The sequence below is a fragment of the Myxocyprinus asiaticus genome, chromosome 45 (assembly GCF_019703515.2).
Source record: "Myxocyprinus asiaticus isolate MX2 ecotype Aquarium Trade chromosome 45, UBuf_Myxa_2, whole genome shotgun sequence".
Lineage (NCBI taxonomy): Eukaryota > Metazoa > Chordata > Actinopteri > Cypriniformes > Catostomidae > Myxocyprinus > Myxocyprinus asiaticus.
The window spans coordinates 29,311,026-29,323,853 of record NC_059388.1 but is presented as its reverse complement, the minus strand read 5'-3'; the positions used below and the strand labels follow the sequence as shown (position 1 = coordinate 29,323,853).

Below are 12,828 nucleotides of genomic sequence, written 5' to 3'. Positions count from 1 at the left end.
AAGTGTCCCTTATTTTACAACTTCAAAAGTGGCAACCCTAGTAGGCAACCTTCTATGTGATTAAAAGATGAGAGAATTTTCATTTGTGGAAGAACTATTCCTTTAAGAAATTATTCATTTGTCCAAAGCGACTCATGGCTTATCTCTTGTGAGACTCAAACCTACAACCTTCCAGTTAACAGGCCACTATCCAGTATACTACACTACCCTTTTATTTAGAGATAAAAGATAGAGTTGTTGTCAGAAATTCATGCTAATACCACAAAGAGGCTGTTCAAATGTTATAGTGTAGCTGTGTTTACTTCGCCTGTGTGAGTGTTTGTGTGTGGCTTCTTCTAATGAGATCTCTCCAGCTCGCCAGGGTCCATTATCACACTCTTAATTCTTTTCATGGAGGGAATCAACGGCGGAATCATGAAGTGGCACCCGCGGCCCCTCGCCCACTTTTCCTCTCTCATCCTCACATTGTTTCCACACCAACAAAGCATTTGAGAGCTGGCTCTCTGTTCTTCAACCTGAACCCATGTGTCGTGCTCTTACCGCAGGCTGTGTCTGAGAAAGAGGCCCCTGGAGGGCGCCGAGTGCTTTCATCTAACACTAGGGTTAAAAAAATCCTACTGCATAACAGCACTGTTTGTAAGCTCGGTTTTTTTCTGGGCGATATAACAGTATATACCATGTGTTTTTGTTTTGTTTTTGCACTGATGCCATACTTAACATCCATTTGTTATGAATAATCTTCCAAATAAAGTTTAATTTAAAAGAAAAATATGTAGATCATAGATGACTTTCATTTCTTAAGTAACAGGCACTATCACACTGCACAAAAAAATAAATAAAAAAAATAAAAAATTGTTTCTTAATGTGTATCTTTGTCTCGTTTTCCAGTAAAAATACTGAACATTCATAAACATTCATAATATCTAACATAACATTCTTCCTGTATCTTGAATACAAGTGTATTTTGTCTTTTTTCAATTAAAGGGATAGCTCACCCAAAAATTTAAATTCAGTCATTGTTTACTCACCCCAGTGTTGTTATAACACTATATGACTTTCTTTCTTTTTCTTAACATGAAGGGGGAAATTGTGAAAAAATTAAGCTCAGTGATGTCATACAATGGCAGTTTATGGTGACCACCTCTTCAAGCTTCAAATGGACACAAAAGTATAATTCAGAAGTCTAATAATTTATTCCATGAGACTCATGATTGTTATGAAAGCATATGATAAGGTTTGATGAGAAACAAACTGAAATCTAATTTAATATTTAGTGAAAATGTTCACTGACCGTCGATCTCCTGTGTGCGTTCATGATAGGGCACGAGAGCAACAGTTCACACAGTGCCCTCACGACATTGGGGCGTTCAAGCAAAAACTCATTTTGTTTATCTAAAAACAGGTCTGTAACTGACAACAGACCACAACACAGCTGCACATGAAACAGAGAACAGAACTTACTAAACATGTCTAAAGAGTTTGTAGTTGAAGAATTGATGCATTTCTATGCCCAGCCTTATTTTTTTTTTAATGGAGCACTCAGAAATCAAACAGAAACATTGAGGAGGCCACAGTCACACGGTGTCCTAAAATGATGGCAAACGACATGCGATAAAAGGTTTATTTTCAATGGTAATCAGAGTTTTTGTCCTAACCAGTCTGTGACGAGCGACAGTACATCGATCGCTTGTTTTCTATTTTCGGCATTGCACGGGTAACTCTGTCCACTGTGAACTGGCACTATTCACTTCCATTGTAAGTGCCTCACTATAACCTCGATTTTTGCTTTTTTTAAGGAACAGATGAATCTAATTCTTTTTTGTGGTAATCAACATTATGCCACACATGACATGTTGTCGATTGAACTTGTATTAAACCTGGAATATTCCTTTAACATGAACTAACAATAAGCAATCCTTTAACAGTATTTATTAATCTTGATTAATGTTAATTTTATACATATACTAATACATGTTTACATTAAAAGTTGTTTATATTGACATTAGTTAATACACTAACAATGAACAGTTTTGATAAAGTAACATTATCCAAGATAAATAAGGTCATTGTTAATTTATGATATCTAATGCATTTAGTCACACACATGCACTGAGGCATGCACAGATGGAAACAGCCATTGAATACGTTTAGGAAGGTGCAGAGGTTTATAGGCCACATGCATCGAGGAGTGTCGATAACAATGATTTTTAGCATGCAAATAAAGAAATCTGGCAGAATTAACTTAAAAGGACTGGTTCAATAATTGAAGAAAAAACAAAATAACTTTATGAAAATGCCAACTTCATTACACAACCCATTATACAGCAGTGCCAGGCGAGTGATTTATGCTGTGGTACATTACGTGGTCTAAATAAGCCATGGAAGAGCGTGGTTGAATCTGACCTTTCCATAAACACAGAGACTAACGATAACGGTCTCACTGACTTAACCCAACATCATGCGCATCTGTTGGTTAATTACATTTAATCTAATTGTTGTCTCTCTGGAGTAATGATGCGCAAAGTCAATTCATAATTCACAGGCTGTTCCCGCTGAAATGCGACGCATTATCGAGTTCGTTTTGCCTTGAACTTACAACTGAGATCCAGAGCGAATTTAAACACATTTACACTCGCCAATTTAGCTCTCAGCATGAATCTGGTATGACTGTACATTTGTTCTCTTACGTCTGGGCAAAAACTGCCACGGCTAAATAGATATGGCTGCATGTTGTTATGAGAAAATCAAGTAACTACAGATCCTGTGTTTGTTTTGTTTTTTTATGTAATTGACTCATGCTTTCACAACCACAATGGTTGTTTTTTTTTAACACAATTATGACTAATATTCTATTGATTCATTCCTAATATTCAGTAAAAATAAAAACAACAACAACAACACAGAGATCCCCTTTTGATGTCTGAAAATGTGTCTGAAAAAAGTCAATAAGCAACAGGACATGTTGTCGGTCGCTTGGATTCAAATTCTGTGGTGTTGTGCAGTTCACATGACAAGCACAATCGGTGTAAGAATGTCAGTGAGCATGTTTACATGCACACCAATATGCTGATTACTCCTAAAAATCAGCTTATTTAAAAAATCTGACAAAGAAAACTGTTTACATGATATTTGAAATAATCACGTTATTCTCTGCTTTTGACGTCAAATCGTGAAAAGTCATGCGCTCAACATGTGCGCACATTGGATAAGCTTCTGAGAACAACCTGAACAAATTCATTGCTTTTGAAGTCTGTGCTATGCTGTTTCTGAGAAAAGTTCAATCAGAATGCAAAATGAATGCAGTAGAATCCAGACAGAATTTGTGAATGTGTAAGTAAACTCTTTGGTAATGACTTTAAAATTGTTGAATTTTGTTAAATAAATTAGAACAGGCAGCAGCGACATGAGGTTTCAATGTGTTTAAGGTTCATCAAAGCCATAATAAGCATTTTAAATAACAATCAGACCGACCGTCCCACCAGCAGTAATCCAAAAGCAGGAGTGTATGCGTGTATGAACTTGTGTTATTGGATTACTAGTCTTGTGTAGCCAGACTTTTGACTAACGACACAAAGTGTGGTTGTGGGGATGGGGGCATGGTCATGTATCTGTCTGCGGGAGAGGGAGAGTGGTAAGGCCCCTCACCTGGGCTGTCATTATCTCTAACACCTGTATCTTGTTATAGTGATGGTGGAGGGAGACCTAAAAAGGCAGACGGATGCGGCAGTATGGAGAGAGAAACGAGATAGATCGTTCCTGCATCTGTGACAGTTATGACTCGTTTGTGTGTTTACGTGGCTACTAAAAGCCCTTTTTGTTTAAGTTTTGTGAGTGATGATGAAGAGAAATAAAATACTCAAGTTGACAGTTCGCTGCCTCCTGATTCCTCCATTGCTCAATTTATGAACTTGTTACAGTGGTCTACATTGCAGATTATTCTAGCCAATAACTGCCCACTTAGACAGGAAGAGACCCCATGTAAAGCCACCAACTACAGTTTATGTAGGGGTAGGTTTATATAAGAATTTTTCTCCCTAATTTGGAATTCCCAATGCACTGTAAGTCCTCGTGGTGGCGTAGTGACTTGCCTCAATCCGGGCGGCAGAGGACGAATCTCAGATGCCTCCACGTCTGAGATCGTCAACCCGCGCATCTTATCACGTGGCTTGTTGAGCGTGTTACCGTGGAGACATAGCATGTGTGGAGGCTTCACACCATCCACCGCGGCATCCACGCACAATTCACCACATGCCCCACCAAAAGCGAACCACATTATAGTGACCACAAGGAGGTTACCCCATGTGACTCTACCCTCCCTAGCAACCGGGCCAATTTGGTTGCTTAGGAGACCTGGCTGGAGTCACTCAGCACGCCTTGGGATTCGAACTCGCGAACTCCAGGGGTGGTAGTCAGCGTCTTTAAGGTTTATCTAAGATTGATGATATCACAAAAATAGACCACTTGTAGACTTTTTGATCAAAATATCCGCCCATCCAAAATTTATAAGAACTGAATATTATTTCACAGACATAACTCATAAAACAAAGTGAAATATACAGTTCTGCTTGTGGAAATCAAGTTACTAAGGGCCTTGAACAAAAATGACCACCTTTCCAAGATTTGATGCCACTAACCTGGCAAACTTTGGCAAATCCACTGATTATTTCTTCTTCAAACACACTCATTGTGTCAACATGGTACTTTGAAAAAAGTATGTGCCCATACTCTTAAATAAGCATAAAGCTAGCCAGTTAATCAGATTTAAAACGCAGCATTATATTTTTGTGTGAGCCCCTACCATCCACCAAAACCAAATGGAGGAACTTCACAGTTCTCAGAAATCTCATGCGGCGAGACCTCACCTGCAGGGTTACCCAGATAAATCGTCTCCCCACTGAATTACGCCTGAAGTGTGCCGCAGCCGTTAGAGGAATGGAAATCAGGGGACTAAAAGCCTGTGGGCCTCCTCTCGCTGTGCCAAGCATGCTAATGACGTAGCGATTACCTAAACAACACTTCTGACAGGGAACTCAGCCTGTCCTATCTCGGATGCACTGCACGGCAAAAACGTAAATGGTAAATGTCTACTATTATAAGATAAGATTCTATATTGTCATTGTAGCAAGTCATTTTGCATGTAGATTTTTGGTGGCTAATTGACTGACAATAGCTGAACCTTTTTGCTGCACCATGCATTCAAGCATATTATTTAAAGAAAATGTGATTTTTGATGCCAAGTGTGAAACCATGTCATGTTTCAAATCAGCCACAGTCAACCTGTTTATAACTCTAGAAATTCTCACTTAAAGACATGTAACTCTTGCACATATCAAATACATATTTGCAACCATGCCTCTAAATGGCTTAAAAAGTGCCAGTCAAAGAATAAGGCCATGAGGTACTATGAATAATTATGAGACACCAGTGACATATAGGAGTCCTATAGCAATCAATTGATCACAAAACCATAAGAAGAAAACAGTCCAAAAGTCCATTAATTAACCATAAAGTTACACATACATATCTGTTAACGTGTTTATAAATGCTCCATATCTTTTTAGACAAGCAAGCATGCATTCCTGCATTATTTTTTGCAAGTAAAGCAGCACACACACAGCAACACACACCCAAGACGTCTTTTCTAATCCACTTTAGTGCATTTGCTTCCTAATATCAAAGTCTGGCTGCTTACATTGTGTTATGAAAAAAGATCTGGGCTTGCAATATATGACATGGATCATTTACTGTGACTGGGTCATTCTGCACAGCACGTCTGCATCAATCAGTCAAATTGTGGTCAGCTAATTAGTGTTGCATAAACAGCAGAGCCTGTCATTAACATTGTGTTGTTAATTGGCACAGGATGCCCATGAGTTGTTACAATGACAAATGAAATGAGTGATTGGCGAGAAGTGCTATTCAGATTACTTGGTAGTGAATGAGATAAAAGACATTGTAGTCAAGAGGATACTTGAACTTATACTAGTGTACAGACATGTATAGGCCACTGTATATAACCCTTTGTGGGATATGCCCCAACCATTCCAGCAGTCAAACTTCTAGATGCAATGTTCTTGTTGAGACAAGTCTAGATTGCAACAGGTTGTCACTGTTGAACTTTAGCTGTTTACATCCATAAATAATGACAGCGAACAAGCCCCTTGCTTCCGTTCATTTCTTGTGACAGGCATTGCAAAATGCCAGAGTTAGTTTCAGCATCATATCTGGCCAGAGAAAATTCTCTTCCTGCTGGGCAGAGAGACGTACATTAAGCTTGTTAGGGCAGCAAAATTCAGCCTTAAAACAATCCTGCCTTGAGATTGGTGTAGGCTAACATGCACACTGTCCACGTCATGACACATTTTAAACAAATGTTGGTCTGGGGTCGACCGTAGTTATGAAGACCCAATCTTCTTTTTAGAATTATGGGGGGTTGTGTTCGATACAGCAAGAAAACACAAGCAACTTGCAGAACACATACTAAGAGAACAGTCCCCCTGGAGCAATTTATGTAACACTGAAACATTTGGCAAACACTTTAAATCAAAACAAACTTATATATTCAAAGTATACATTTTATCAGGTCATGGGACTCAAACCCACACTCTTGCTGTTGCTGTGTAGTTACACTAACACAACAACAGGAGTTAAGTTCTTTGCTCTAGGGCACAATGCATATAGCGCAAAGATTGCTACTTGCATGAGTTGAACCTACAACCTCTTGGTTCACAGTTTAGATTGTTAACCACCACAAAACAACAACTCAGGAATACGCCCCATTTTCTGGCCCCCAAAATGACAGAGACAGAGCTGGGAGCCACACCAATGACCCCAACAATCTTGTCAGTCTTTGCAAATATGGGTTGGTCTTCAGTATAGGATTGAACCAACAACATTGTGGTTCCCTGCCCAGATTGTTAACCACCACACTACAGCAGCTCTAAAGTATGCCTCACACTTCCTGGTCCCCAAAATGACAGAAACAGATCTGGGAGTCACACCAATGACCCCAACGATTTTACAAGTCTTTGGTAATATGCACTGGTCTCCAGTGTAGGTGTGAACCTCAAGGTAGACCCCAAAGCAAGCCTGCTTACCTTAAAATACCTTAAAATGTTAGCGACCAAATATGTACTGGTCTCCAGTGTAGGATTAAACCAACAACCTTTTGGTTTCCTGCCCATATTGTTTACCACCACACAAAAACAGCTCCAAGGTATGCTCCACACTTGTCAACCTGTCCCCCAAAATGACAGAGACAGAGCTGGAAGCCACACCAATGACCCCAATGCTTTTGTAAGTCTTTGGAAATGTGCGCTTATCACAGTGTAGGTTTGAACTTACAACCTTTTGGTTTCCAGCCCAGACTTTACCACTACACTATGCAATAAACATCATTCAGAACAGCTTTAGGGTATACCTCACTCCCTGGCCCTAGAAGGTCTAGGTAGACCATAAAGCAAGCCTGCTTACCTTAAAAAGCCTCAAACTATTGGCTACCAAATATGGGCTGGTCTCCAATGTAGGTTTGAACTTACAACCATTTGGTTCTCAGCACAGACAGTTTACCACTACACTACACAACAACAATCATTTAAAAAAGCTGCAGTATACGGCACATTCCCAGACCCCCATTTGGCCATTAACTCAAATGGGCCAAAATAACCTCAAGATGTTGGCGACCATGATGGAGACTGAGCTGGCTGCTGCTCCAATGACCCCAAAGATTTTGTCAGGCTTAACAAGTATGGCCCATCTCCATAGTAGTTTAAACCTACAAACTTGTGGTTCCCAGCACAGATTGTAAACCACTACACTACACAATGAACATCATTCACAAAAGCTATAAGATATGCCCCAATCACAGGTCCCAGCAGATCAACTAAAGTTGACTTAAGGCCCTAATTGAGTCTGCTTATCTTTAACAACCTTAAGATGTTGGCTATTTTGTTGGGCTTGACAAATATGGGCTCTAACCTACAACCTTTTGGTTCCCAGGCCAGACTGTTAACCATTACAAAAAAAATCATTCGGACCCCAGCAGATGAAGTGAGCCCATTAAGTGAGTTTGCTTACCTTAAACAACCTCAAGATGTTGGCGACCATGATGGAGACAGAGCTGGCTGCCGCTCCAATAACCCCAACGATTTTGTCAGGCTTGGCAAATATGGGCTGGTCTCCATTGGCACAGCGTACATCCGATCCATCACGCTCAATGAGAGCTTGTACAAAGGTTAGAGACTGCTCAAGGGCATAAGTGTCCCGTGAGCAGGTGTCCAGGATACGGGCACCCAGTGTCACGTTGGGCAACAGCTCTGGGTCTTTGTTGATGAGGTCAATGGCAAAAAGCATAGCCTCCAGTCTGTGAATACCCTTCTCCTTTTTTAACTCTCCGCAGGCAACCCCACGCTCTCCACGGGCATGAACGGGGAACAGGCCACCCAGTATTATGTCGCCATCCAGACGGATAGAGTGGGCGTACTCTGGTGGTGGTGTCTCTATACGCTGAAGGGAGACTGGCAAACAGTAGCAGAGGAAGAGGAGGAGCTGGTATTGCGTCCGGCTTAAACGTATGGGATCCATATCCAAAGGGAAACTCGGGGCACCGTGAGAAAGAATAGGTCCAAAAAATAGATGGTTGAGGACTACTGGGGAAGTAGGTGGGTGGTAACGTCCGTGCCCATCTCAATGTTGAAGTCGAGCCCCCTGACCAGTTAGAGTGTGGCCATGGGGATTTCTCATTGGGCGCTAACGTATGACACGCATGTCATGCATGAAGATGTAAAACTGTTGAAGTCCTGTTCAGTATCAAACTCCAAAACTCTCACATCTTCAAAAGACTATAAAAAATAAAAGAAAACAGTGTATGAGTGGCTGCACAATGAGAATTCAAACATGACTCACAGACACACACAATATGTGCAAAGCAAACTCATCAAAGACCGGGACGTCTTGACAGGAAGGAAATTACATCACAGTCATTTGGAGCTTGGTGGGGTCTTTCAGTTCTGTCTCATTGAATCAAAATTTCAAGACCATTTTTCCTCACATTTGCATATGCAACCAAAAACATTTCACAGTGAGAGGAAATGTGTCTATTTGTGGACAATGGAGCTGTCGGATTGATTTTTACACTTTAGCTTTGTGGATTGGAGTAGCTGAGAGGGAAATCAAGGTGAGTTAAAGCAATCTTCACAACAACTTTTAGTGGTGATGCGCAGATATTTACCGAAAATACACAGAAATTTTGGCTGCTACCAGAAGCTGATAATGGACATCCTTTCAACCAACTTCATGAGTTTAAACAGTAATGGAGTTCCTATGCATCAAAAGCTTTCTCTCTTTCTCTTTAATAAACAATATTCACACTAAAACTCCAATCTAACATATAAAAGAGTAAGAGTTTGCAATTTGAATTAGAAAAAAAGAAACCCAGATATTATCTTTATCCAAAATTGGCCAAATCACATGATATACTGATCATTTTAAAAATGTTTAGTCTGCGATATGGTCACTGATTTATTGTGAATACCTTATGTTTAGGGTAATGTCTTATCAAATGCATTGTAAATACCAGTCTCTCTTTCCCAGTGGACTAGCCTGGGCTATGCCATCAAATCACATTTCTTTTTATCCAAAGCATTCCTTTAGTAACCTGTAGGATTCAAATATTAAGGCATGCCCACTAATGCTTTGCATGTTTGCTAAGGTGACTCATAGATTGCCATTTTTTCTGGAAATATCAAGCACTTGAAACGTTTCAAACAGTCTAGCCAGAGAGAAAGATACTCGTTACACACCCCCACATCTCTACTCTTATATGGAGGGGCTGTGCAGTTATGCACAATTGCGCTTCCAAGATACACATGCTGAGCAATCTGCTTCCTCCATGGGCCAAGAGCTCCACCACGCACAGGAATGAAAGAGAATAAAAGGAAGTCCAGTACACACGACTGAGTGTGATTCTGCTCCCCTGGTGCATCACACATGCCACTGAAATTTCCACACGTATTCCAGACACTATGGATTATGTAGGAAAGTGCACCACCTTATTCCTGTATCCTTATTTAAATTCTATTCTATTCTATTAAATTACAGTCTATTTTATATTGTATCTATTCCATACTATAGTTTTATAGTTTTTTCTACATTCTATTTTATTCTATATTCTATCTAAACTGTTGGATTCTGTTCTATTCTATACTATAATTTTATAGTCTATTCTGCATTCTATATTCTATCTATACTGTTGCATTCTATTTTGTTTTATACTTTTCTAATCAATTCTACATTCTATTTTATACTTTTATAGTCCATTGTACATTCTATATTCTATCTATGCATTTGCATTCTATTCTATACTTTTCTAGTCTATTCTACATTCTATATTTTATCTATACTGTTGCATTCTATTCTATTTTATACTTTTCTAATCAAATCTATATTCCATTCCATACTTCTATATATACTGTTGCATTCTCTTGTATAATTCTAAAGTCTATTCTACATTCTGTTCTATACTTATATAGTCTATTCTACATTCTATATTCTATCTACACTTTTGCATTCTATTCTGTACTTTAAAAGTCTGTTTTACATTCTATTCTATTTTATACTTTTAAAGTCTGTTCAGCATTCTTTGTTCTATCTGTACTGTTGCATTCTATTCTATTCTATATATTGTATGGTCTATACTACATTCTATGTTCTATCTATACTGTTTCAATCCATTCTATTCTAAATTTTTAAAGTCTGCTCTACATTCTATGTTCTATCTATACTGTTTCAATCTATTCTATACTTTTATAGTCTCTTATTAATTCTACATTCTATCTATACTGTTCTGTCCTGTTCCACTCATCTTTGGGAAAGACCATTGCGCATCGATTTCGTGCATCGAAACAGTGATGCATGTTTGAATTTCAGTGCATAATGTGCATAAGAGCATGTGTCAACTACATGTTCATATGCATAACTGGATTTGTTCGCAGCTACAGAGAACACTAATATCTCCCTCGTTTGTATGAGTTAATCGCTATATGAAGGCTCGGGTCTGCCCTCTCCTCGATTGTTTTATCAGAGACCGCGTGATGAAGGAGTTTATTGCCCCGACAGGCGCAGTGTGTCCCATTTCTCTTTTTAATTTACACGAGTCGGTATGTGTCAAGGCGAACCATCTTCTTCTAGAGATCCTATTATATTTCCTCCAAGAGAAGCTTTCTCAGGGGAATCCAGCACGCTTTTCAAAAAGTGATAGAGCTTTCTCTCTTTCTGTCTTGCTCTTGCAGTTGTTGTTGTTGGGGGAAAATAAACGTGTTCCTCCCAAAGTATTCGCATGCAATTTGGAGTTCTAAGTCTGTTGATGCAACTCATGTCAGAATGATGCATGACGCATCCTAATAAAAGACATTAAAAATCACTATCTGTCAATGCATTACGCGTGCACCAGAATTCATTCATGATTTTTAATTCAGAAGACCAAAATCTATAAACGCATAACCCGTCTGTGTGCATGAGTATGCATGCATGCGTATGCATTTACGCACATTCCTTTGATGCAATGCAATGATTCACACACTGTAATCATCACTATACTGCCTCTTAATACTCGTCAATTTCTTCTGATTTATCACCAAAGCGATGCAGCCCCAATGTTATAGTAAAAGTGCAACTATTCAGTTTGAAACACCAAAGTGCTATTATAACGCATAAGTAAATAATCTAATAGGCTCAACGCAATTAAGTCAATGAGAAACAACTGTAGCATGGCGTTAGCTCTCATCAGTGAACGTATTGGTTCTGTTAATAATTATAAAATAGTAAATAACAGCATATCATACAACAGCGTTCAATTCTTAATTGGGTTATTTTAGATCACATATAAATTTTCCCACTCAAATGTCTATTAAAATATACAAACATAGAAGAATGTAAAGATATGCAAAGCTCATATTTCACTGTATAGTGTAATACTTTTAGTATTAGTTTGGTCTGCTATAATATAATGCAAAAGTGCAGTACATGTAAGATCTTACCTCTGTCCGCTCTCTGATTGAGGCTCATGGTGCTGAAATGAACAGCGCGTGCTGAAAGCAATACCAAAATCCTCTCTCTCTCTCTCTCTCTCTCTCTCTCTCTTTGCAGTCTTAAATCAAGTGTGCTCCATTTTCAGAAGGAAAATGCACAGGATCATTTGAACAGAATGATTAAGGGAACACCCTCTCTTATGCAAAACTTAATTAAATAAAGGAGTGACTTGCAATGCAAATATGTAAATTCGACATTGTTTGGGATTTAGGAAGATCGGCACCACCACTGCACTGCAAAATTACTTATGGGATTAATAAATATATTATTATATCCTTATTATATATACTGTATATGGACTATGATAAAAAGAAATAATAATGTTTTTAATGCATGGTGTGTGTGTGTATATATACATATATATATATATATTTTTTATCAAATCTAGACAGGCCCCATTTCCTTCATTGAATTCTACCTGCTCAACACCAGTTTCATGTACAACAGTAAAGAGAAGACTCAGGGGTGCAGGCCTTATGGGAAGAATTGCAAAGAAAAAGCCACTTTTGAAACAGAAAAACAAAAAGAAAAGGTTAGAGTGGGCAAAGAAACACAGACATTGGACAACAGATAATTGGAAAAGAGTGTTCTGGATCTTAACCCCATTGAGCTTTTGTGGGATCAGCTAGACTGTAAGGTGCGTGAGAAGTGACCGACAAGACGGCCACATCTATGGCAAGTGCTACAGGAAGTGTGGGGTGAAATGTCACCTGAGTATCTGGACAAACTGACAGCTAGAAT

The 12,828-nt window shown here is 38.9% G+C and overlaps 1 protein-coding gene across 4 annotated transcripts in view; it reads right to left on the bottom strand.

The window, feature by feature from the left end:
- LOC127435277 (metabotropic glutamate receptor 8-like) overlaps nt 1–12,155 on the bottom strand; it is a 268,255-nt gene extending 256,100 nt beyond the window's left edge. For all 4 annotated transcript variants that reach the window (XR_007896164.1, XM_051688613.1, XM_051688614.1 and 1 more), the window contains exons 1-2: nt 12,036–12,155; nt 8,077–8,840 (exon numbers count right to left, since the gene is read on the bottom strand). Coding sequence is in view for 3 of the 4 variants with exons in the window: in XM_051688613.1 (XP_051544573.1) it covers nt 8,077–8,583 (507 nt within the window). In the remaining variant the exon portion in view is untranslated. The remainder of the gene's footprint in view (nt 1–8,076; nt 8,841–12,035) is intronic.
- Between the last annotated feature and the right edge of the window lie 673 nt (nt 12,156–12,828).